Genomic DNA, 27053 nt, shown 5'->3' with positions numbered 1-27053 from the left:
CCGCGACGTCAGTTAACTCCCGCCTCTTCGTCCTTTCCTCGCCCGTGTTACTCGAACGCTCGGTCGAAGCCCCACCTCTCTCCATGGGGCGGAGCCTCGCTGAGAGGCGTTTCCTGGAAGGGGTGCCACCACCGAGCTCTTCGTAATCTGTTTCAATTTTCTTCCCTCCCCACCCCCCCACACTACCACCACCATCACCATTCCCGCTCCAAGCCCCGCCTTGCTTTGCTTGAATAGTCGGAGGACACGTCATTCACCGCTAGTACCGCCTTCCGGAGCTTCCTTCAGGCTTTGTGATTGGGCAGAGCGGCGGGAGGCGTGCCCTTGGGCTTGGGCCGTGTCGGCGCAGCTCCCTCCCTTCGCCAACCCTTTGGCGGTCACCGGTGGGGTTAGGTTGCCTCGTCACCGACTTCGCTGCCCCCGCCCCGCCCACCCCTCCGGCACCACTTAGGTTAGCCTTCCCCGTCAGCCAACATGAGCGGTAAGGAAGGGACCATCGTGGCCGGGCGGGGGGCGCCGCCTTCTTTCTCTTTTTCCCGCCCCGCCCAGCCCAGCCCCCCGGGCGGGGGGGAGATCCGAACGGGGGAGGGGTAACGATTCTGGGGAGGGGAAGCCGTGGTAGGGGAAGCCTTTTGGGGGAGGGGCCCCGAGGAGGGGAGCGGGGCTTGCGATGGAGGGTGGAGGAAGCGGCCATGGGAAGGGAGGGCAGCGCTGCCTCAGGGAGGAGGAGGATCGGGCGGGACCAGGTGGGGGCTGGAATTTCTCCGCTGGAAAGAAGCGGCGGAGCCGGATGGATCCTCCGTCTACCTCTCTCCGGTGCTGCTGCCCGAGGTTGGGAGGGAAACGCAGGCGAGGCCGGAGGAGGAGGAGGGAGGAGGAGAGAAAGTAGCAGGGGAAACGTTAAAAAGCCTCTCTGTGTATGTATATGGTGTGTCCCGTCGTCGTCCCCCCTCCCCATAGTCCACTATCCCATTTCCCCCACCCACCCACCCTTGGATCCTTGCTTCGAAGCCGAAGGGAGAGAGGAGAGAGGGCTTCGGGCCATGTGCAAAGTGGAAGGGGGGGAGGGGAGGGGAGGGGAGGGCCAAACTTGCAGTTCCGGAGAGGCCTTGTGTTGGCTTCCCAGGAAGGCCGGAGGCACTTCTGAGAAACGATAAGGCCTTGTTTGGTAGCGTGCCCAAAATATGAAGAAATCCACCCTTTGCTTCTGCTCTTGGGAGAAAGAGAGAGAGAGAAAGAAAGGGGAAAAAAAGGGGGGGGGGATTGGAAAGAAAAGAAGAAAAAGAAATGCAAAACCCGCAGGGCCAACTCCAAAAGACTTAGCTAGGCCTACTTTTCTCCCTTCTCTCTCAAGATTCCCATGCAAAGGGAGAGGCGTCCTGTGTGTGTGTGTTTTAATTATTATTAACATTGGCGTGTGAGATGCCGAGCTACTTAAAAAAAAAAATAAAGCCCTTCGCTGGACGAGGAATTTTTAAAAGTCTGGGATCGTTAAGGTTTGGCACTGGCTTTGCTTTGTGTACACTTGGGTGCAGAATTCCGTATTGAACCAGCTGCAAGTCAGAAGTTTGCATACTCCTACGCCCCTTTGGGAGTGACTCATGCAACTACTTCCCCTTTTTTCCTCCCAGCCGTCACAGAGAGGCAACTGCCTTTTTACCCAGAGAGCCCCCCTCGTAGGCCTTGCCCTGCTCTGCCCTGCAGAGAATGAGAGTTTATGATGAAGAGGGCTGCCAAAGTGCAGCTGTTTTGGGTTTTTTTTTTAAAATAATAATAATAATAATAGCAACACTTAAGAGAAAACGAGGATTTTCATGACAGAGGTTTTTTTTTTAAAGATGTCTAGCCGCCTTAAGACTCTTGTTAGGAGACGTTGCCAAAAAAAAAAAAAAGTAATAAACAGATCTCTGGTATTTATTTAATGTGAGTTTCCGAGGCTTGAAATCCGGTTGGTTTCTGCATCATCGGCATGAGGAAGTGGCCAAGGCGGTGAGGGAGAAGGCTTGTAAATATGACGCAATACCGATATCCGCCTAGCAATTTTGATTCCGACCTTCTCCTGGGATGTTTTCTTTTTATGGATGTTTGTGAAGGTGTACTGCAGCAATTAATAGCAAAATCTGATTTGGTCATAAGAGCCCCTCTTTGGATATTTTTATTCGGGGTCTTAACGACAATTCTTCATCACTTTGCCCCATTTTATTTTCCTTGTTGATGAACAGTGCGTGATGCTAATGCAGAGTTGCTCTTTAAATTTTAATCATAGTCATTTGTTGTACCTTTATTCAAAGAGATTGGGAAGTAATATATCATATCCTTTCTCATTCTTTAAGCAGTCATGTAAGATGCTTAGGCTGTTTACTGTTTATTAAAAATGTGAGTACAGGATTTTTGTAGTTACATTTTAATTGCTCACTGGATTACACTAGAGTCACAATGCTTTACTTTGTGTTGAGTGTGCCACTTTATTTAGCGTCTGCTGAAGACCTTAATTTTTAAATCTGTATTTTTAAATAAAAAATGCTGGAGATCTCTTGCTGCCCAATACAGTTAGTCCTCAATTTACGACCACAACTGAGCCCAAGATGTATGTTGCTAAGTGACAAATTTGTTAAGTGAGCCCCATTTTACGACTTTTCTTGCCACATTTGTTAAGTGAATCACTGAAGTTCAATTAGTAACATGGTTGTTAGGTGAAACCGACTTCCCCATTGACTTTATTTGTCAGAAGGTTGCAATAGGTAATCACATGACCCTGGGACACTGCAACTGTCATAAATGTGAGTCAGTTTTCAAGCATTCGAATGTAAATCACATGACCATGGGGATACTGCAATGGTCATAAGTGTGAAAAATGGTTGTCACTTTTTTCAGTGCCATTGTAACTTTGAATGGTCACTAAGTGATCTGTTGTAAGTCAAGAACTACCTGTATGCTACATAGGATCTAATGCTAATGATACATTTTTAAATAAGGTGTGTGCCCTTCTGCTTCCTCTTGAAAGAACTACATACTTTATATAATTTATTTAACTCTTATTTATTCTTTTTTCTTTTTTATTCTCTAATTTCCATGCAGATCATGATATTTCAGAAGACATGGTTGTTATCAAGACTGAGAAGGTGGATGAAGGCTGCAGTAATGATGGAGGAAACTGTGAGGCCCAGGTAAGAAAGACTTCTAAGGAGAGATGGGTTGGGGGGGGGGAGTTCTCAATTTGCAGTAGAAAGATACCTTTGGTTTTTAATATATGTAGTGATGGAATATTCTCTTTTTGTTTGAAAAGGGGTGATTGCTCATTTTTGCAGTTTTAAAAAAACTTCAGTATTTTTGCAATCCTCTATATTTAAAATCACAGTTGAAAAAGTGATGATAATCTGAACAGTTCTTGAGTTAGGGGATGAGTAAATTTAAGACAGGTTAGGTTAACAGATTAACAGAGTTGGAAGGGACTTGGAGGTATTCTAGTCCAACCCCATGCTCAGGCAGGAGACTATACTGCTTCAGACAAATGGTTGTCCAGTCCCTTCTTAAAAATTTCAAGTGTCGGAAGTATTCACAACGTCTGGAGGTTAAAGATTCGTCAAAATGTTATTAGTATTTCTGTGATGTTGGAATTTCTACTTCCTCATGAAAGATTGTTGGAGTGTAAAATTGTTTAATCCAAGTTCAAAGTGAATATTTCTGAGTAAAATAGTCTAACCTGAGTGAGGAGGTGTGTTTATTTTATTAGATGTTGGTTGTTGATGTCTTACGTTGGTTAGACCAGTGTGTACAGTCACTGCTTTAGGAGATTGGCAAATCATCTATTAATTGGCTTCCTTCTTGTGCTCCTTCCCAATTGCTGTTGTTTTATAGTGTCATTTGGGATGGCCAGATACTTGACTCCTGTCTTGCTCTTTATTTCCTGATAGGAGTCCCAGCCTTCTCCTCTGGCCCTGCTAGCAGCCACATGCAGCAGGATTGAATCTCCCAATGACAACTCTGATGGTTTACAGGGGCAACAGGGAGGCTCAAGTGAACTGGATCTTGCTTCTGCAACTCAAATCTCCCAAAATGCAAATGGCTGGCAAATAATTTCCACTGCTTCTGGAACTTCTGATTCTCCCAAAGATCTGGGGAATAATGGCAATGAAGACAACGATTCATCATCCAAAAACCGAGCTGCCACCACTGGGCAGTATGTGGTTGCTGCCACCTCAAATATGCAGAACCAACAAGTTCTGACGGGCTTATCAGGAATGTTGCCGAATATTCAGTATCAGGTGATTCCCCAGTTTCAAACTGTGGATGGTCAACAGTTGCAGTTCACCACTGCTCCCACTCAAGTTAGTGTCCAGCAAGATGCTTCTGGCCAACTGCAGATAATTCCAGGAACTAACCAGCAGCTCATTACAAACAGATCTGGCACAGGCAATATCTTGGCTGCCATGCCAAATCTTTTGCAGCAGGCTGTCCCCATTCAGGGAGTAAATGCTCTCTCAGGGCAAACCCAGTATGTCACTAACGTCCCACTGGCTTTGAACGGCAATATCACCTTATTGCCTGTCAACAGCATTGCTGCCAGTTTGGCCCCCACCTCTCAGTCAGTTACTCTAAGCAGTTCTAGCTCTCCAGAGAATAGCTCTCAGCCAGTTTCTGTCACGTCAATCAGTTCCTCCAGCGTGGCTGCGACTCAAGCCAGTACTGCCTGTTTTTTCACCAATGCTAACAACTACAGTACCACTACCACCACCAGTAATTTGGGCATCATGAATTTTTCTACTGGTGGCAGTGTGGGAACAAATGTTCAGGTGCAGACGCCACAGAGGACAAACAGCAGTCAGAATGCCGATGCTGTGCAAGTTGCGGTCCAACAAGGACAACAGAAAGATATTGATCAAAACCACCACCACCAGCAGATCCTAGTGCAGCCTCAACTTGTTCAAGGAGGACAAAGCAGCCAGACCTTTGCTTCTCAAGATGCGCTGCAGAACCTGCAGATCCAGGCACTCCCCAACACTGGTCCAATCTTTATTCGAACGCCCACCGTAGGGCCAAATGGACAAGTCAGCTGGCAAACTATTCAACTTCAAAATCTTCAGGTCCAGAATCCGCAAGCTCAGACAATCGCTTTGGCTCCCGTGCAGGGGGTGTCCCTGGGGCAGACGGGGAGCACCAGCACAACACTCACCCCAATAGCTTCTGCCTCTCTACCCAGTGGCACGGTCACTGTAAATGCCGCTCAGCTATCCTCTGTACCGGGCCTTCAGACCATCAACCTTGGGGCCCTGGGATCTGGCATCCAAGTTCATCAGCTGCAAGGGCTCCCTCTCACCATAGCCAATGCCACTGGTAAGTAGGAGGTTCTCATAATGCAGGGGTGTCAAACTTGCGGCATCACGTGATATATCGGGACATTTTTTCCCCTTCACTAAACCGGGCGTGGGCATGGCCAGCGCATGAAGCATCCGGCCCATGGGCTGGGAGTTTGACATCCCTGTCATAGTGCATGTTGTTGATTTCCATGTACATTATTTTAAATTGTTATTTAAACCAAGTTTTCTTTACTGAAGGAATAAATTGGGACATAAAGAACAAGTGTACTGAAGGTTGGACATGAAGAAACAAGCTAAAAAAACTGCATTTCTAATTCTTAACTTTTTCACATCAAGAAATAACTTTTTTTTAAAAAAAAATTATTTTAAGGTTACATGAGTCTGTCAAAAGTTAAAGAGGGCTGCCTTCAGAACTTTTAAAAGTGTGGTGAAGAGATACATCTCCTGTAATATTTGCTGTATTTTTAAAAGAAAATTCTGCCAAGAATGATCAGTTACAACACTATATGTTTCTTTGCTGTGCTGAATTTTTTTTTTTACTGAGAAATAATGTTCAAGTTGGATTTAGATGGTCATTCACACTATGAATGGCAACTGACTATCTCTATGCTCTATTTATCGCTATGTGAAGAGTTAGTCATCTAGCATTATTAGGTACAGTACTGTATATAGAAAATCTAATAGATCCCAGAACCATTTTGAACCACATGCTTGTGGCAATGTGGCAATGTTCCCACTTTGCTTACCTCGGGGTTTCCTTATTTGGACTTACCTTGAGATTTTTGCCACTTCAAAGAAAATGTTTAAACATGCTCATAACACGTTTAGGATCCTATCAATATAATTTGATGGAGAAACCACATGTAGTATGTTATGGCAACCATGTGCACTGTGTGGCCAATCCCCAATTTATGTGTGGAGCCTCAAAATTCATTCGGTAGTGAATGTAGTAACCTGCATAGAGGGCTAGATTGGCATCTGCTAGACTAACTGTCATCCACCTTCCTAGTTGGATAAAATATATGGAAGGAATTTTAAGGCTGTAACATTGTGACACACATTCAGCTATATGGAATAAGGCCATAAGGCAGCAGCTTCTATACATTTGCATGTCATATGTGAATATTTGAGAAAGGATTGAGTGAATGGTGGATGCGAGAAATTGAAAAAACAGGTCCTCTAGGATCTGCTGTAGCCTTTCTTAATTAGTTACCTTCCAAATGTATTGGAATTAACAATTTTCAGAATCCCTACCTGGCAAATCCCTTGGAGTCAAAATCATAACCCCAGGGTCATCAGAGTAAAGAAGATTGAATGAAGAACAAAGTGTGTAAAATATATTATGGCGTTGTGTTCTCCCATATGCCAAGTGATTGGCTCTGCAAAATGTTAATCATATGAGGCCTTTTTTTCCTTCAGGTCTTTATGATTGCATAGTGCAGTGATGGATAACCTTTTCTGGATCGAGTGCCGAAAGCATGCACTTCCAAACCCCCAAAATGCAATGTGCATGCACGGCCCCACACAGGCGACCGTGGCTCCCCGCCACGCACATGCACAGCAGAGACTTGAAGACCTGCTGGCTGGCGGGATGCACGCGGCGGAGCTGAATTGGGGCAACAGCTCGCGTGCCATCAGAGAGGGCGCTGCATGCCACCTCTGGCACACCTGCCATAGGTTCGCCATCATGGGCATAGTGTAACACAAGATGATTAAACCAGTAGAGATCATTGAGTCCATAGTTTCCAGAATTCATTTGAAATGATTTATGCATTGATGATTCCCTAATTATTCAATAATTCTGTGGGTGGAAGAGTAAATATTTACAAGTAAACTCTTGTGATTTGAGGATCGCACACACAAAGTGGGGAAAAAAGATAAGAAAATGCAAGAAACAGTTTAAATGAGGTAGGGGAATAATACATGCACATTGAGTCAAAAGAGCCATTGATCTCAGGATAATTTCTGGATGGACAGTTTTGGACATCCTAAGTTTTTATTCTATGATGCTGAATTAGAACTCAAGCTGATGCTAGAGAATTAAAATAAGATTAAACCTCTAATGGCTGGAAACATCTCTTAATGCTAAGGAATTACTGACCCATGAAAGTAGTACAGAATGTGCTTTTAAATCATTGTGTGGTGTTTTCAGAAGGTCAAACTTTTGTCCTGAAAATGTTTGAAATAGGGTGGTTGAAAGACTAGGCACCCCTCCACTATACTGCAGACTTTGCATGGATGAGAACAGAATAAAGTTGCCTTTCAAAGCAAAAAGGGGTGTGGGCAGGAAGATATTTATTTAATTTTTATTATTGATTAGAATATTTGATATTTATTAAGCAGATAGTTAAATATTCACACAATTAAGCAAATGTAAAGTTATAGGGGGCTTCTCATTTTCATTGCGTATAGAATTTTGGATTTTTTCATTGCAGTGTACTTTTTTCCCTTATTTGGACAAATTGCATGGATGTGGCTACTAGTTCTGTTGCTTCTGTGAATGAATATTGTCATTCATTCTTTTACTTGCTTGCTTTATAGCAGTTTCCCAAACCTATTAGCCTGGATAAGATTTATGAGAGATCCAATCTATATTGAGAATATGAGGTTCAGGGAGCTTGCATTATATTACAGGTGTTATATTGTGAGCTTCAGTTATGAATTTTTGCGTTATGCATCAAACATTACAGTTTTGGAATCCAGTGGCTTATTTATGGTGAATTCTACAAATAGAATTTTTAAAATGAAGGAAAAAAATATTCTCAGCCTTCTATTGTTTATAAAACTTTAATTAGAGTTGGAAACCGGAAGGTGTTGGCTTGTAAGGTTTTCTGAAGTGAAAGGTTTCCCAGTCACAGCTACACCATCCACAAAGGCTTGGCCGAAGCCTCAATGTGCCTGTAGAAGTTGCCACCATTTTTTTTTTTTTTTAAATGTGAGTTACTCTTTGTAGAAAAGCCAGTTTGGTGCAATAGTCATCTGTAACATCAGTAGTAGTTTGTAACATTAGACTACAAACCAAGAAACCAGCTGGGTCAAAAAAAGCTGAGTGATCTTGGGCCAGTCCCCCACTCAGCCCTAGGAAGTAGGCAATGGCAAATCATTTCAGAAAAGCCTTGCCAAGAAAACCACAGCAAGTTCAGTCAGTTGCTAGGAAACAACACTGACTTTAGGGCACACAACACATACACACACTACTCCCCATATATTCAGTAAATTTAATCACGTTAACTTTATTTCAGTAATGTTTGATCTCACTCATTTTATTATGGGCCTATCGATTTTGGAGAGAGTGATTGATGGGGCCAAGTGCAGTGCTCAGTTTGAAAAGTGTGTGCATTTCTCTAAATGTTTATGTTTTCGGCCTAGTTCCTGCAGTTTTTCTCCTTAAAGACCACTCATAATTCTATAACTGGTACTAGTATTAATGCTGATGATCACTGATTATGCACTGATTATGACAAGTTTTAATTTAGCAATGGAGGGTATGCATAATTTTAAATAGATAATTAAAACATGGGGCAAATGTAGGACAGCTATGAACTTATTTTTTAAATGTCTTTAACATTCAGAGTACTGTAAAGATTTACCCTTTAAAATAACTACAAGTAGTCCTCGACTTACAACAGTTCATTAGTGACCATTCAAAGTTACAACGGCACTAAAAAAATGGACTTACCACTGTTTTTCACACGACCATGGCAGCATCCCCATAGTCATGTGAACAAAATTCAAAAATTTGGCAACTGGGTAACAGACTCACATTTATGATGGTTGCTGCGTCCTTGGGGTCGTGTGATCCCCTTTTGCAACCTTCTGATAAGCAAAGTCAATGGGGAAGCCAGGTTCAATTCACAATCCTGTTACTCGCTCAAAACTGTGGTGATTCATTTAACAACTATGGCAAGAAAGGTCGTAAAATGAGGCAAAACTCACTTAACAATTGTCTCACTTAGCAACAGCAATTTTGGGCTCAATTGTAGTCGTAGGTTGAGGACTATCTGTATTTGTGAGTAGAAAGTATACTTATGTTGCAAAGATTCCACATTGAAGATTAAGAACAATGCAATAGATTTGTGTCATTTGTTCTCTAAAACTAGCTCTTGGCACTTAAAACCTGGTGCTGTTTTTTGAAAGAGATTTGATAAAAGACCATGAAAATAATTATGTTTGGAAAGCCTGTTTTGTTTGTTTTAATTCCTACTTTGCATTCATTTTGGAGGATACTTAAACATTATGTTCTCCAACTGCACTTGAGAACTTTAGAGTTGATGGTTAAATATTGCCTGACTTAAGTTACTGTTTCCTTATATTATTTTTTGAAGAATTGTGTTTTGTGGTATGCTATTTATCAAAGTGGTTTTTGTTTTTGAAATCTCTTGACAAAGCTGTTGATAGACTTCCTCATTAATAGTTTTGGATTAATGAATACTCTGATTTTTTTTCACAGCACTAGTATCAGGTTTTCAAGTTAAGGTTAAAAGCAAAATGACTACATTACTTATTTGTTATTTTTTTAAAAAAACTTTCATTTGGGGGTTGAAGCAATCCAGTTTCTTAATGAGAAGTGAAATTCTCTAGACCCTATTTGCTAGGCTTAAAGTTATATTTAAAATTAAAGTTTTATTTACTAGCAGATCAAGAATAAGAGAAAAGCACAATTAAAAGCAAAGATTTCAAAAATCTTATCACAAGGTCTAGAAACTTACTGTTTAAAAATATAAAAGTTGTGTTATTTTTCAAAAATATTTTCAAAGTCTTCTGTATCCTTTAGCATTTGCCTTCATGCAGCCTTGAACTTTGCTTTCTATATTTAAGCCTATAAGGCAAACTAAAGACCAGGCATATATATATGTTATATTTTGGGTTTGTAACTTGCCACATGGCCCAAATTTGCACATTAGAGCAACTTCTAATGGTTCATTTAAATATCCCTTCTCTAATTTCCATTGAAGGTAGCAGTATCTCTTCTGTGTTCCAAAATTTAATAAAATTAAGAAATGATCAGGCATGTTTATAGTACTAACTGATTTAATCATTATACCCTCACTTCCCTAAACCCTCAGGATCTGTTATTTTCTGGGGGGAGGGTAAAAATTATGTGGTGGCACATAATTCCAGTTACCTTGGAATAATTGGGGAGAGTTCAAACATTTCTCTTTACCATGTATCTGTGTTCTTTAGTTAATATAGGTACTTGTAACCTGTAATCCTTAAATCCATTTCTCTCAGTTCCTGAAGACACTTCTGACAGGCTTGACAAGAAAATCTACAATTAGATTTCCTACAATACTGAGTTGGGAAACAAAACTATAATGCATATAACTAAAATACATTAAAGACAGTTTTAAATACATACACAACCCTTCTCTAATGGAAACCTAGCAAATGATGGAAAATCCAGACCCTACTAATATGGAAAATCTGGCACAGTGCCAACTACAATTACCTTGCCAACTACAACCTTCCTTCACATAAAAAAACAAGGAATGTAACTTTGGGTGCCGAATGGGATTAAGGTTCAACTTTAATTTCTATCCAAGTTCAAATATTCTTGGATAAATTTCCTTCTACTATATTATAAAACAAGCATAAAACACATACAATATGCATATACAAATCCAGTTCCCTTGAACACGTGTCAAATATATAAAATATACTTGTGTAAAAATGGCAGGGGCCTAGGAGTGGCTGGAGACCTTTGTTCTTGTCTATTTCAGCAACACTTAGCTCACTTAGTAACTTTGGGTCAGTTGCACTGCTTCAGCCCACATATCTCACAGGGCTGTTGTTGTGGGAACAGATAAGGGATGGGAGCATTAGCTATGCTGTCCTGTATAAAAGTAGGATAGTAGCTTTTATAATAAGTACATAATAAATGTTTGTGGTAATAAATTTCACAACTAGTCATACTTTAAAGAAGCATTTTGTCTATTCTAAAACTCCTGCATTGAATGACTTCTGGTTCTAATATTTTGAAAAAGAAAGTATTCTTCCTGTCTACCTTTTCCATAGTAGTCATGATTTTTATACACATTAATAAAGAAGGGTGCTAAAGAATTGAGGCCTTTGAACTATGGTGCTGGAGAAGACTCCTTGAAGTCCCTTGGACTGCAAGGCGATCAAACCGGTCAGTCCTAGAGGAGATCAACCCTGACTGCTCTTTAGAAGGCCAGATCCTGAAGATGAAATTCAAATCCTTTGGCCACCTAATGAGAAGGAAGGACTCACTGGAGAAGAGCTGAATGCTGGGAACGATTGAGGGCAAAAGAAGAAGGGGACGGCAGAGAATGAGGTGGCTGGATGGAGTCACTGAAGCAGTTGGTGTGAGCTTAAATGGACTCCAGGGGATGGTAGAGGACAGGAAGGCCTGGAGGCCTGGGATCGCGATGGGTCAGACACGACTTCACAACTAACAACAACTATGGTAGTTACCTTTTTTCTAAGCTAAAGAATTTCACAATTTACTAGTATTTTTTCCTAATGGAAGATATTTAAACTTCTGGTTTTCTCCAAATGGAAGGCATTTAAACTTTCCTGTACTTACTAAGTTATGGTGCAGGCCCCAATCAGCATATGTGTGAAGTTAGGATTTTTTTGTCCCAATTTACATCTGTTTCCAGTTACTTAACTGGAATCTCATTTTCAGTTTGGTTGGTCATTCACTTACTTTTAAAAGCTTAAGAGTTTAAAGAGCTACCATGTGCTGATACACCCTGATTTAATGATACAGCTGGAAGAAGTTTTACATGGATTGGTATTTTCTTGCCTTTTGTCCGTTTTAATTGTTAGGAAAGAGACATTGGTAGGACAGAGAGATATGCACATTCAAGACTTTGTTGCAATATTGCATATATTATGAGTAAATATAGAGATTAAATCAGGGTGGATTTGATTTAAATCGAGTTGATTTAAATCACAATTTAAATCATAATTTAAATCACTAGTAAAAAGGCTTGATTTAAATCAACTTGATTTAAATCATAATTTTTAAAGAGCAACTGTCATCTCTGCTACTCCTTTGACCCACTGTTGACTCACCGATAGTCCCAGTGTTGCAGAATATACAGCCTCATGCTACATAACTAAGCTCCATTTCATGCTGAATAAACTAAATTATTTATGTATCTTAAATAGAAAACTATCTTACGATAGATTTTTACCCCAAGTTTTTTATTAAAATAAATTCAATAAAAATCAAAAAAATCCGATTTAAATCAAAAAAATCTGATTTTTTTTATTTTTTTAAAAAAATCATTGATTTTTATCCACCCTGGATTAAATGCATGTTACTAGATAATTTCATACTAAATTAGTTTTTAGGTTATATGTGATTCATAGTACTTAAATTTTATGACAGTTAAAATATGGGCAGGGAGACCATAAATAGGGGAACCATAAATGTTCTGTACTTGCCTCTTACCATCGACTTATGTCTATATAATTTATTTAAAAACTCTCTTGCTCAGTGGAATAAATATTGAAATACACAACTTCTGCATACCTTATGTGTCTAGCAATGCAAAGGATTAGGACTCCCCTTGATGATTCATTCTAGCACTGCAATTTGTAGTAATTCAGTTGCGCAGTCTTGTTTTGAAAAATATTTAACCTGCAAATACAGGTATGTTGAAGGGCTGACATTGTAGTTTTCAGTTTTCTTCTTTTACTTTTTGGTGAGCTGCTGGGTTCCTGCCCCCCTTAATGCACAAGATGCTTGATTGATACTGTAAAGAGCTTTTAAAAAGAATTAAGGGTACATACAGTATTTGTGTATGGAGCTAGTCTAAGCTCCTAGCTTTGTTCTTTCAGTTCTTTGTACAAATATTCAGTCTGATGTTCAGCAGAAGTTGTATTATTAAGCTCCTAGCAAAAACACTTAGCCAAAGCCACACTGTTTTTGCATATTTAATGTTTGTATTTGGATGTTTGATTCCTTTAATGTTGAAGCTTGGTTTTGAAAGCTATGGTGGCATTTGAATGTGTACCTTGGGTACAATTAAGTGTTTCTCTAATAGATACAATTATGTCTCCTAATAATGTTGTTAGTCTAGATTTTCTGGAAAAGACTGAGAAAAAGCTGCAAGCTATCACTTTGGCTAAAGGAAAAGAAAACAAATAGTGTTGTTTTGTGGGATGTGGTTTTTTTGCCTGCATTTGCATCCATTATAGTTTTTCTTGAACTGGATTGTCCTTAGGGTCTGTTGAACTAGAATTCCTATAGTTCCCTAGTCATACTGGTTTAGAATGATTTGAGCTGTAGATCAGCATATCAAGAGAACAACAAATTAGAAAATGCTGATCTTTGTGTTTCCTTGTCAATATACACACTAAACATGAGGCTATTGTGCCCCTCCATAATCCCCCCTTTACTGATATTTACACCAAGTTCTATGTGGTAACAATTGTTTGTTTATTCTTCGTTACTTTCCATAGGGCCACTCTATGCTTTTAAATTCTTCGAAGTCTTCCGTCAACCTAAGGAAGTTTTTCCTGGATTTTAATCTCCGATGCACTGGTTGTAGGCCGTAGAGAGGGTGTTGCCTAGATGTATGTTGAAACATGTATGTTTCAAACCTCTCTCTGTAGGCTGCTGCTTCTCTGTGAACAGCAGGTAGGGCAATGCTGATAGGTGGTAGATCTTATCTAATGGGGTAGATTTAAGGCATCAGATAATAATTTGCTAGCTTCTTTCCCAGTGTGTGCTGATTTATACCAGACTAGGCAGCCGTATTCTGCCGAATAGCAAAGAGCCAGAACTATTGTTTGGCACCCCAGGTAGAACTCATTAATTTCCTGAGGATGTTATTTTGTTCACTGACTTCCAGTTTAGTGATGGTACAGTGCTGCTTGTATGTTAGGGCCCTGTCTAGAGTGACCTCTAAATATTTAGGGCTGTAGCAATGCTCCTATAACATCCCTTTTACCACCTTCAGTGGTAAAAATGAAGGGCTGTCCTGAGAGGATAGCCTGTATCTTGGCACCACAGCACAACAGTATGCATGATTCTTGGCACTCACCAAGCTCTCTGTCTGTTCAAATGTTTTTGAATGATTTTTAAATACAAATCATATTACTGGAAAGCGAGTAAAGCTTCCACCTCGAGCATAATCTGTATTTCTGTACTTCTGTACCATACCTAAACCACAATGTTAGTCTTTAAAAATGATTTGCATCTAATAACTACATTTATTAGTGACTGGAAACCCCTTGTGGACTTTTTGTTGGAAAAAAAAAAAGGAGAAAAAAGCCTTGTGATTTATGCGTTTGATAATTAGAAAGGCTGTAGAGTAGACTATGGAGAGAAGAAAATTATATTGTAACAATATATTATATTGTTAAGGTAAAATATAAAGTATAGCTGTTGTTAAGAAGACCAGAAACCTTGTCCTTTTTTTTTTCTTGCTTTGCCGTTTTTTCACCTCTTACTTTTCTTTTTGTATTGTCTTTATTTTATTTTATTTTTAAAAAACTTGAGTAAAATTGTGTGTGTGTACCCTGTTTCCCCCAAAATAAGACATCCCCAGATAATAAGCCCAATCAGGCTTTTGAGCGCATGGCAATAAGGCCAAGTGCTTATTTCAGGGTTCAAAAAAATATAAGACGGTCTTATTTTCGGGAAAACATGGTATGTCTGTCCCAGTACTGACTTTGCCTGTGGTATATGATGTTTTGTGGTTGGCCTTACCCATTCTGGAACCCATTTTTCGGAATGCTCCTGACAAAGGTTTAGTAGGCATCTTTTGAATGCCCAGATGTAACCACTGTTTGGGATTCTTGTCTTGTAAGCAAGTTCTATGAAAGGGGATGGCTTAGAATTGAGATGACTAGTAATTTTACTTATGGGTGCAAATGGCCTCAATAATAGAGCTGTGTAACATTTCAGATTTGAAGGCAGAAAAGGCCACTGGAGCTCCTGAAGCCAAACAATTTCCCACATTGTGCAACTGTGGTGGAGGGCAAGCCCCTAATCCTGGGGAAAAGGCTTTGTAGATTGAAGATGTTGCAGACGGGGTGTTTCTACCAGACTGCTCCAATTCAGCTTTTTTACTTTCAAATCCACACTGCTGCACATCCTAGTAGTTGATACTTTTGGGTTGTGAATGGTTTCCGCCCCCCCTCTCTATTAATCATTGCACAAAAACAGTTATTTAAAAAATTAATTGAGTACAGAATTTTTCTAATGTGTTCAGTATTAAAAGTATTAGCGTTAGATTGGATTTTTATTCCCAGCTTGTTAAATATTAGGGGACTCTTCATGATTTGGAAACAATTTAGAAGAAGAGCTTCACCATCAGCCTAGGATTCTCCTCTATTTATTAAAAGACTTATTTTCTGTATAAGCCTGGGGGAAGTGTAGCTTTAAGAGTTTGCAATCAATATCTGCTATTTTAAAGATTTGATTAATTAAAGTAGGGTGTTTTTTCCCCCAGGCTTGCACAGAAGTGTAACCAAAGGTGTGAACCTTTAATGAATAGTAGAGGTATTTCTGAATCATTTTGTAAGCCTGCCCAGTTCTACTAAATATTAGCACTTAACAGGATCAATTTTTTATATTGATTTAGCCATACTTTAAACTTGAAGTAAACTACTCCCAGCAGGAGGAGTGTATGAATAAAATAGATTTGTCATTCAGCTTATTGATGAGTGTTGATTAAGGCGTCTCAGATAATAACTGCCCTATGTTATCATACTGCTTTGATTGGCATATATTGAAATTCCTTGTTTTCATCCTTAATGTACAAAAGATCTGAGAAAGAAATAAAGAACTGAACTTAATTCAATGTTTGGGTTATCCAGCCTCTGTCACTTTTCCTGGCTGTTTTTTAACGTGATCTTTCTCAATTGAAATACAATTTTCATTCTGTTCTACAAGGGTGCACTCATTGAAGTGCCGAGGTGGCACAGTGGTTAGAATGCAGTACTGCAGGCTACTTCTGCTGACTGCCAGCTGCCTGCAATTTGGCAGTTCAAATCTCACCAGGCTTAAGGTTGACTCAGCCTTCCATCCTTCCGAGGTGGGTAAAATGAAGACCCACATTGTTGGCTGACTTTGTAAACCGCTTAGAGGGCTGTAAAAGCACTGAGAAGCGGTATATAAGTCTTAAGTGCTATTGCTATTTTCCACCTCCATTCCAATGCATTTTAATTGGCTGCAGGCCAGATAACCAGTCAGTAATTCATACGCTGGCCTCACTGGCACATTAATGGCCCCAAACCTCTCTCAGTGATATAGCAGTGTGGCAATTAGGAGAAATGATAAACCATAGATTCATTAGTGACCAAAGTTAGAAGGGGGGGGGGAGTAGCTTACAGCTGGCCCTCACACTTATGACTGTCACAGCATCCCCAAGGAAACATAATCAAAATTCAGGTGCCTGGCAATTGGCATGTATTTGTGACTGTTGCAGCACCCTGCAATCATATGATCACCATTTGCAAACTTCCCAACCAGTTTCTGACAAGCAAAATCGGTAGGGGAAGTCGGATTCACTTAATGGCCATGTGAATCTCTTAACTATCTCTTATCTATATTTTTCTTGACTGTACACCGCCTTGAGTCCTACGGGAGAAAGGCGGTATAGAAATATACAACTTCAGTGAGTCTCTTTAACAGTTGTTCCAAAAAACCCAAAATCAGGCGTGTGTCACTTAATCGTGTTAAACACAGTTTATAACACAGTTGCACAGTTTATCAACCATAAAAAAAAGCAGGAAGCAACTAAAGGTAGTCTTTGACATAAAACCACAATTGAGACCAGAACGTCTGTTGTATGTAAAGACTGCCTTTAGTTGCTTCCTGTTTTTTATAATGGTTTATAAAATGTGCAAAATTAGGTTTGTCAGGGATTTGTAATGATCAGACAGGTAGATTTTAACTGACCTAGTTGTTATCAATGTTGCTATCTGAAAGCAAATGAATGAAGGAGTCATCATGCTTCAACATTGGCTTGAAATGGGATGCAACCTGTCCTTGCTTCAGTAGTAATAAAGGGAAAAAACCCTGGGATTTTATAGCAGAAAGTGTCACTGACTGTTAAGAGGAAAATGGTAACTGAGTTACTATATTGTCTTTGGGGGAAAAAAAGTCCAATTGAAATGCCCAAAGAAATAAGGCAGACGAGTCCTGAATGCTCAGACTAATTGGTTTGAAATGATTGATTGATGAATGCACTGAAGTTAGCTCAGGGCTGAGCAGCTTCTAATAAGAATAAATTCTGCCATGATTAGGCTCTTTGCTTTAGTTGATTAGCCAGATTTTCAACCTGACAACAGTGAAACGATTTATTGCTTAGAAGTACAGATGTTAAAAAAAAAAGAAAATAACATAACGTTTGGTCAAAGAACTTGTATGACATGTTTTAGTTTAATTATAATAATGGCAAATAAGAGGTGAAAAACATTCCTTATTTTCATTTGTATAACAAATTAGAAATGGGAACAAGTTATGTTGTGGTTTACATAGATAACACAGTTCATAGTTTGAATCTTTTAAAAAATAGAAGTGCAACTTGATAGTAAAAGGAATCCTAAGATTGCAGCTACCATAGTTTTTTTTTAACCCTGGTGTTAGCAATATAGGTTACTTCTTAGTAATATCTCAACTATCTACAAGGATATTAAAGGTAAACAAGTTTTTAAGATAAACTTACTGTAAAGAAACAACAAAAGATCTGTGCTTGAGCTATATCATAATACATAACTTGAAAACTGAACGTAGCCCTTCACATAGGTAAAATGCTCAGTAACTAAATCAAAAGATTGCCTTCCTGTACCAAGTCAACCATATTTGTTCTGTTTGAAAACAAAGATGACTCAGTGGCAGAGCACCTACTGCCACTCCTTTCAAAGAAAAATTGATAGCATGTAGGTATTTAAGCAAACAACTGAACAGATGGGAATTTGAGCAAGCCATTTGAGGACTGCTTCAGATCTGCTTGTATTTCATATGATGAACATGAATCTGCATGACAAGTTTTGCACTTTCACAGATAGTGCCATGTTCATCCTAATGGGTGGAGGTTGCATCCCCCTCCCTGCTGACTAGTTGAATTTGTCAAAATCACACTATATAATTGTCCTCTATTTCCCTTTTCCACGACCTGCAATGAATGCTGCAAGTGAGCAGTGCTATTAAACTGAACAAAGCATGCAAGTGACATGCCATAGAATTGATTTGCTTAGTTAATGGTTTTAGCCAAAGACCTTACTCCTTTTATATAGACAATTCATGTATTTATTATTAGAATTCATTCGTTTGCCTTCTCTGAGCTCCTCAGAGAATAGCACAAATATTAAAATACCTGCAGATTAAAATATCTAAAGAAGTTTAAAATATCTAAAGAAATATCCCCAAGACTGGAGGGAACAGCCTGAATTGGGTGTCGGCAACGTGTGGCTCCTGAGCTGCATTAGGCCCTTTTGTCCTGCTGCTGTGGCTCCCTGTCAGCTGGATGGCTCCGCCCCTTGCCCTCCTCCCAGTCACTCCTCGCGTGGCCTGAGAAGGTAAGGGCAATAGCGGGGATGGAGACTTGCTCCATATTTCAGAGCGGGAGGGAAGCGCCCCTGTACTTGCCTCTCATCTCACGGGTGCGTCTTCTGGCACTTCTTGGTGCTGCACCTCGGTCGCTTGGGGAGACAAGTGACATTATCTCCACTCCGAGACACACCCGACCCAGCTGCGACTGATTCTCCGTGTCGTAATGGGTTCCAGGAGGAGGAAGCGATGTCCCCCATTGTGAAGCCCGCTAAATTTAAGTGTGCTGGGCAAGGCCAGGCCATGGAGGCGGCAAGCTACAGCAGTGGGACCAGAGAGCTTCGTTTATCTGGGAACCTGAAATGACTCTTGATTTAAATCATATGGTAAAAAGCACCCAAAGAAGAAAGAACATCAGGGAAAAAAAACTCCTAACCCTCATCTCTTTTTGGAAATTGTTCAAAAGGGAGCACACACACACACAGAGACACACGGGGGGGGGGGGGAGAGATGAAAGAGAGAAAAGGGGAGAAAAAGAGAAATGAGAAAATATGGAGGGAGAGAATGAGAGAGGAAAAAGAAACAAATGAGAGAGAAGGGAGAGAGAAATGAGCTGGAGGGGGAGAAAGGGAGAGAAGGGGAGAGAAAGAGAAGGAAGGAAGGAAGGGAGAGGGAGAGGAGAAAGAAAAAACAGGAGAGAGCGAGAGACCCATTTCCCACAGAAAACAGAGACACAAAACCCGGGTAGGCGTGGCTAGGGCAGGTCATGTGTCTGAGTGGGAGTGGCATTGAGTTGGCTATGCCTACCCAGGTTTTGTGGCTCTCAGTGTTTTCTTTTCTGTGGTAAACGGGTCTAAATGGCTCTTTGTGTTTCAAGGTTGCAGACCCCTGGCCTGGCCTAAATAAATGTTCCCTCTGCAGGAGGAGCAATTTCAACACATAATAACTTAAAGGCTCACTAAAAAAGACAGGTATTTCACCATGCCAAGAAAATTGGCCCCAATGTGATCTCCAGAGAAATGCTATTCCAGGAAAGGGGGGCAGGGACTGACAAGGCCTATTGGAAATGCCTTTCTGTAGAGATAGGAACCCCAAGGGAGCCTTTTCTTCACAGTGTTAGAGATTACCTGGGTCTCAAGCCATGTTGAACTTTAATTGCAACTTTAGTTGCACCCAATCCTGCACCTGGTGATAGCAGGATAAAGGTAGACATAGAGCTGCAAGCATTATCCATGATAGCCGAAGGTCTTGGCACCAGAGAATTATACTAGCTAGTCTGAATATAAGGAGCCTTGGTGGCACAGCAGACTAAAGTGGTATTAAGTAGCATCAGCTGCCTGCAATTACTGCAAGTTCAAATCTCACCAGGCTCAAGGTTGACTCAGCCTTCCATCCTTTCGAGGTAGGTAAAATGAGGACCCAGATTGTGGACGCAATAAGCTGACTTTGTATAAAAAAGAACACCGCTTTGGGGGGGGGGGTGAAAGCCCTACTAAGCAGGTATATACAAAAGTATGAAGGCTATTGCTTAACGCATTGTAAGGCGCCCTGAGTTTCCGGAGAAGGGTGGCATATAAATCAAACCAATCAATCAATCAATCAATCAGTATCAAAGTGAGGTTCTGAGTGCAAGGCAAGGGCCAAGAGTGAGAGGAACATGGGTCCAGAGTTAGAGATGTATAAGGGCCCCAAGACTGTTCTTATATAACCACAGGTGCTGGCATAGGCAGGTGTGCTGTTTACCTTTGCTCCAGTGGTATATTCTTGGGTTAGGTGCCCTGCCAGAATCTATCCTCTCATTATCTGAATCAGGTCCCACCTGCTCAAGCTTATTATCTTCGAAAGCTGTCTGAAGCGTTTGTTTTGCCTTCTGGCTCTTCAGGTTAATGCTCGCCTTTTTAGCCTGGCGTGTCAAATTTTTCAACTTTGAATTTTGAAACGTTAGGGATGCTCAAAAGTTGTGACATGCCTTGCGGAATTGTAAAGATATTTCGGTTACATTAATTTTGATGTGCTCGCTAAGTAGCTACATAAATATCACATAACTTTTTAACATTTTGTTTCATTGAGAAGCTTCAGAGGACGTGATAATACACCTGCAAGCAAACCAGTGCAGCTATCAAAGCAGCAGTTTATGCAGAACAATTAAGTTCTGCCTTCTGGATCAGCTGAAGTTTTTCAGCAATCCTCGTGGATAGCCAAAGTTGGAGGGCATTGCTGTAGTTCAAACAAGAGGCATAGTGATAGTGAGCAGGGCCTTCTAATCTAGGAAAGGCACAACTGGGACACAAGATAGAACTGTGCAGAGGCCCTCCTAGCCATTTTGGTTACAAACCAGGTCCACGCAGCAAACCTTGTTAGGATTTAGCTTCTTGATCAGTTGGCTAAAACCAGCAGTAAATAAAAAGCACGGTGTATTTTCTCACCACATCAATCTGTTCTTCTAGCTTTCTTTAAACATAACAAACATTCAGAAGATTGCCGCAGTTCCCATTTGAAGTAATATAATCCGGTCCATTGTTTTATTTCCATTTTTTTCTACTATTTGGGAAAAGAAGTGAAATTCGTTTGGAGATTGATTTGGGGCCATATTGGAATCTCCATCCCATGTGAAGGCATTCAAAGTTGTATAATGTCGCTGTGTGAAGTAGACTATTGCTTTTGGTTACATTTGGTTTCTTGGAGAATGGTTGGCTTGTTTAGAACCAAGATTAAGCATTTTGGATGTGTGGGACTTCAGTAATATTTCCCTTTCTTCGGTCCATAATTGCATCTTTAGTTTGTGTTTACATTTGGTCTCTTTTGTCTCAAATTAAAATTGAGGAGCCAGAAAGGTGAAACTTGAGCATCTGTGAACATGATAATTAAATCTAAACAGGACAGTGGAGACCCAAATCACTAAAATAAACATTGAAATTTTACAGTACTTTACAATTCATGCATGTTTGAATTTTATAGTTGTAGTGCTTGTTTAACATCAGGACTTCCTTATTTAAATTGTTGATACAAAGTTCATAGTTGTTATCAAGAAGGCAAAGTTTATTACTCAGCTGCAATGAAGCAAAAATTATTTCTTTACAATGGGATAAGCTTTTGATTTGTCTTAAATTCCCCTTTAGGAAGAGATGGGGAGTGCAGGTACTGTATGTTCCCTCTCTCCTTGAGGCAAACAGTAACAGTAACAAGAGTTGGAAGGGACCTTGGAGGTCATCTAGTCCAATCCCCTGCTCACGCAGGAGACCTGTACTAGGGATTCGAACTGCCGACCTTTCTGATCAACAAGCTCAGTGTCTTAGCCACTGAGCCACCTGGTCAAACAGTTTGACTGTAAAGCTTTTAAAGACTTTTATTTTCAATTGTTTGGAAATATTCTGGAAGATTTCCACAATTAATCCATACAGTTTCTGGTGTTCACAAAAGAAAGTGAAAAAATATATTTAAATCTACAGAGTTGGGAAGAATTATTTTCTTTGGATTGCCCCCGTTTGCCTCATTCACTTTTATGGGGGAAAATATTTATTTCTGTTTATGATTATATCAATCAGTTGGCATGTACATTACCAGGAACATGTGTCCAATCACATTTTTGTACTTGTACATGTTACCAGAGCATTGGGTAACAGCATATATGAGTAATTTTATTAATTAATTCTAAAGGATACCAGAGGAAGGAGGTTGTGATTTGGAGTTTTCCTGTCATACTAAATGCTGGTTTAGTATGGCAACAAAAAGTACCAGTAAAGTCATCAATTTAAATCACACCTTGGCCATCTCTTCTGCAATGAGCATCACCATAGGTTAGCCTTTCCTGTGTGGATGTTACTCTAAATAAATTATGTGAGATATTGTCAACAGTATAAAAGGCTTTATAAGAACACTTATGTGGGATCAAGGCTTACAGGGAGTATAGTCTTTAGTTCCTTGTCACCAACATCTTCTGTGAATCCCTCACCTGTTAAAGAATATTCTGTGTTTATCTGGTACTTGGAGCACTGGCATGCATGGAATATGTGTTGCAATCTTCATGCCAGCATTGGCTTTAAGGACAATGTTTTCTTTTAAATAGAAACTCAATGCCAGAGCTATGAAGCACTCTTGAAGACGGTTCATAAACCTTGGCTCAATTGAAATGTACTTGCCATATGCTAATTTCCTCAAAAAAAACAACAACACAAGATTGCTGGGTTTTTACATCTGTAACAGTATGTGCCAGGTTTTTTTCCCCATGCAAGAAAATAACCAAACAATGAAACTTGTAGGAGAATGAACTAATTTGGGAAGGTGAGGTGGGAGTTATAGAAAACGCAATTAGATGACTGCCTGAGCCTAGGCCAATAAAATGGGAAGAAAAATTGATAGGCTTCAGAGCTTGCCATGCTTCCTGAGCTCACCTCCCTTTAAGAAGTGTTTTATATCTTGTAGTGGAAAACTCATCAGCACTGAGCTATAATTTCTAAGGTTTTTGTAACTGGATATTAGTTTTCAGGAAGGAAGAAGAGAGAATGTGGTGCAGAAGTTAACAGATGGTTTCTCAAGCTTATATCCTTTCTGAAATCACCATAATTAGCCAGCTAGCAGGCTCCAAAAAGTCCTCTGGATCTCTTTCTTAGGAGAAGTATTGCTGCATTATTCTGCATTAAATCTTTGTTTAGACCCAAATCTTTGTTAAGCCCAGCATTTTGCAAGTTCCCCATTTCCTCTGGAAGTCAAAGAAGAGATTCTACTCCTTGGTTATACCCCAGCAGCTCTGTACAACTATTAGGGTTGTAGAAATCCCCATCATGTCTAGTTGTGAGAAGTTTTGGAATATTAATTTTAGTTCATAATGCCATTCAAGTCTGAGGAAGTGTGGTTAATTTAAAAGCTGGTTAGTTTGTGAATAGGCCCGTTTCAAAGCATGATTTATGAACTTTGTGTCTGTAAACTGCCCAGACTCACTTGGACAGTAAGATGTGTGGTTCTAAATTTGATAAATAAGTAAGTTCCTTATTTCAACAGAGTTAAGATGCCTATTTCCCTTTCTCAAATTTTATGTTTAAATATTACACAGAGTAGCCTGGAAGTTGAGTCATGGCAACTGGACATCTTTTCCTTTTGGTTTGAAACATTTCACTTTTTATCCAAGTAGCTTCTTACAGTGTTTAGACTGAGTTTTATAATTTTATTGTATTATTGTTATACTGAGTCGTGCTTACTCAAAAATTTGAAGTGCAAAGGCAAGAATGAAGCATGCAAGCCTGAGGTATGCACAAGGCTGATGATGGCATCAGGATGCAGTCTGTGTGTCAATATGCTAAGAATCCTAATTTCATACATGACTAGACACTGAAAATAATTTAATTAAAACAATTATACACAAGCATTTGCCCCAAAGTATGGCTGTGTTCTTTTCTTTTGCCTGCTTGTAAATGTATCATCCAGATAATTTTAAGACATACTTTTAAAAGCTAATATGTAAAACAAACTAGGAAAAAAAGACAGAAAGGAAGAGAAAGGAAAACTGGGAATAACATTTAGAACAACTTCTGTACAAATGATAATATAGTTGATTATACTCTTGTGTTTGGATATATTCATTCTTTATTTTGACTTTCAGGTAGTGAAATTATATATGTGCTTAAAATTCACTGATTTGGTAAAAGATGATCTTTTGGCTTTTTGAGATGGTAAAAATCCCAGTTTCTTCTACAGGTGATCATAATACCCACCTTAGCCTCCATGGTACAGCTGGAGACGGGCTGGCTGATGATGGAACCACTCTAGAAGAAGGGGACGCCAGTCCGGATGCCCAGCCACAGCAAGTCCGAAGAATGCGCAGAGAAGCCTGCACTTGCCCTTATTGCAAAGACAACGATGGCAGGTAAGTTTGTGCAAGGAAAACGGGCTGCAAATTTTGAGTGGATTCTGATGCAAAGGTCAATAAATAAAGGAAGGGATTATCATAGACTCTTGGTTTAGTGCAGGGGTGTCAAACTCAAGGCTCGAGGGCCAGATCCAGGGTGCTTAGATCTGGCTATGCGACTGTAGCTCTTTTTTTTTTTTTGGCCATGGGGCAAAACAAATGGTAAACAAACCAGTTTATCTGATTAACTCTTACATATGTCATCGTTTTCAGAGGCTCCGGGGACCCTGGCAAAAAGAAGCAGCACATCTGCCACATCCCAGGCTGTGGGAAAGTGTATGGGAAGACATCTCACCTGCGAGCTCACCTTCGATGGCATACTGGTGAACGGCCATTTGTTTGCTCATGGACGTATTGTGGCAAGCGTTTCACACGCAGTGATGAGCTACAACGACACAAGCGAACACACACTGGTAAGTGCAAAGAGCAACAAGTGCTGTGTGAAAGTTGAGGTGAAGGAGAGGTTTCAAAAGAGTTTTGTGTTGGGGTCTTCTTTGTTAACACAGCTATATCAGTCAAGCAACCTCTCAGTTATTCAGAATAAATTTGAACATTTAAGTAAAGCGTATGACACATCCCTTCCTGGTTTACTGCATGTAAAAGTGTTCCTTAGCACTTTGTAGTTTTTATATCATGGGTCAAGACTTGTCTACAGTTACAGCTATTATAAGCAGCATTGCTGCTTTAAAAAAAATTGCAGTGGTACTTTGAAACAAATACCTCCTTGCCTTCAAAGTTTTAAAAATGAAATTACATCGCTATAAAAATGCAGTGGAGATGTGGAGACAGAAAGTGCTTTGAAAATAATGTTTCCGGAATGTATTTGCGTTACTCAAAAACAACTCACTGTAATTGTAAATGAATATAAAACGGCAAATTTAAAAGTACTAAATAGAAAGTAAACAAAATAACACAGCTGGCAAACATATATGTGTGATTATCAAACAGAAATAAATATTATTTAATTTGCTTTCTGCTTTAAGGGCTTGTAAATGAGCCTTGAATTGAAAAATGAGAATCAGGGCATAAATAATGCCCAACATGTGGGAACATTCAGTTGAGTAAAAAATTGCCAGTAATCAGTAATAAAACTGGACCTTTTTCAAACTGAAATCTAAGAATTGGTTTCTAATTTTGTATATACTATTATTTATATTGTAATATTTATGACTTTTATTGTAAGCCACCCAGAGTCATTTTGCAGTGTGAGATGGGCAACATTATAAATTTAATGACTAAATAAATAAAATAAAAAAACCCATATAAGGATATGGCATTTAAAATGTGTCAGTTTTAGAGGCCTACTTTGCAAAAACCTATTTGGATGTCTAATATTTGTTGAAGGTAGCAAAGTTGAAATGTCTTCATAGAATGGGGAAAAACAAGTGATTATAGGCATAGGCAGTGGTATATTTGGGTGGCATAAGATTGATGTCTGAGGAAATTTACTCTCCAAAAAGAAACCACAACAGGACACAGTTGCTAATGGGAAGACGTTGGACTGCTATGTTTTAAGAATGAAATGAGTAAATGGCTTCACGATTGTTTTCTTCCTTCAGGAGAGAAAAAATTTGCCTGTCCCGAGTGTCCCAAACGCTTCATGAGGAGCGACCATCTTTCTAAGCACATCAAGACCCACCAAAACAAGAAGGCAGGTGCACCTAACAGCATGGCTATGGACGTCTCCGCAGTCGCCATGGATGCGAATGCTTCTGCCGAGAACCCCAGTGGAGCAGCACCTTCGGCCCTCATTGCAACCAATATGGTGGCCATGGAAGCCATCTGCCCAGAAGGCATCGCGCGCCTGGCAAGCAGTGGCATCAATGTCATGCAAGTGGCTGATCTCCAGTCGATCAACATCAGTGGCAATGGATTCTGAGGGTCTGTCTGATCTTGTATAAACGTGTGGATTCTCAAGGTGCAAGAGATGCTTTTCATTACAGAAGTGAAAGAAGATGGGGACTCAGCTGCCATATCTAGCTTTCAGATACCATTTCTGTCTCCCAGGAATATTGTATGCAGAATAAGGTCTGCTTGCTGTATAGGTCAGCCTAGTGATGCCTAGAGTGAATACTTGGGAAATGGGGATGGCACAGAACTGATTGATTAATTTTTGTTTTTGCTTTTTCTTCCCCTCCCCCATTAGGTCTCTTCACCTTTATTAGGTACCCCAATGCCATCATGCCTTGGTTCTAAATGTATATGATCATTGAAATACTTTTTAGCAGAAAAAAAATCTATATTATTATTGTTATTATTATTGTAATTATATAAAATTATAAAATATGTTCTTTTGGATGAAAGAGATTAAAAAGTGCTGCAACCAAAGTCTTTGGTTGTAGTTCAGATGCCTTAA

The 27053-nt window shown here is 39.9% G+C and overlaps 1 protein-coding gene across 3 annotated transcripts; it reads left to right on the top strand.

Annotated features, from left to right (window-relative positions):
* SP1 (Sp1 transcription factor) lies at nt 1-27053 on the top strand. 3 transcript variants are annotated; one of them, XM_034412172.3, is made up of 6 exons: nt 1-481; nt 3079-3167; nt 3915-5334; nt 24487-24655; nt 24911-25110; nt 26257-27053. In XM_034412172.3, exons 1-6 carry the CDS (start codon nt 475-477, stop codon nt 26574-26576), a joined length of 2205 nt encoding a protein of 734 aa, XP_034268063.2. In that variant the 5' UTR covers nt 1-474; the 3' UTR covers nt 26577-27053. The 3 variants fall into 3 exon arrangements, with proteins under 3 accessions (XP_034268063.2, XP_034268062.2, XP_087742900.1); XM_034412171.3 differs by lacking the exon at nt 1-481 and adding an exon at nt 655-831; XM_087886774.1 differs by lacking the exon at nt 1-481 and adding an exon at nt 680-917.

The sequence above is a fragment of the Pantherophis guttatus genome, chromosome 2, assembly GCF_059756535.1.
Source record: "Pantherophis guttatus breed Tessera chromosome 2, ASM5975653v1, whole genome shotgun sequence".
Lineage (NCBI taxonomy): Eukaryota > Metazoa > Chordata > Lepidosauria > Squamata > Colubridae > Pantherophis > Pantherophis guttatus.
The sequence above is the reverse complement of the archived record's forward strand: the minus strand, read 5'-3'. Positions and strand labels throughout refer to the sequence as shown.

Coding starts and splice junctions, on each gene's coding strand:
- SP1 (XM_034412171.3), top strand. CDS start 693: ATGGGAAGGGAGGGCAGCGCTGCCTCAGGGAGGAGGAGGATCGGGCGG. Junction 5,335..24,486: donor CACCATAGCCAATGCCACTG/GTAAGTAGGAGG, acceptor TTTCTTCTACAG/GTGATCATAATACCCACCTT. Junction 24,656..24,910: donor TGCAAAGACAACGATGGCAG/GTAAGTTTGTGC, acceptor CATCGTTTTCAG/AGGCTCCGGGGACCCTGGCA.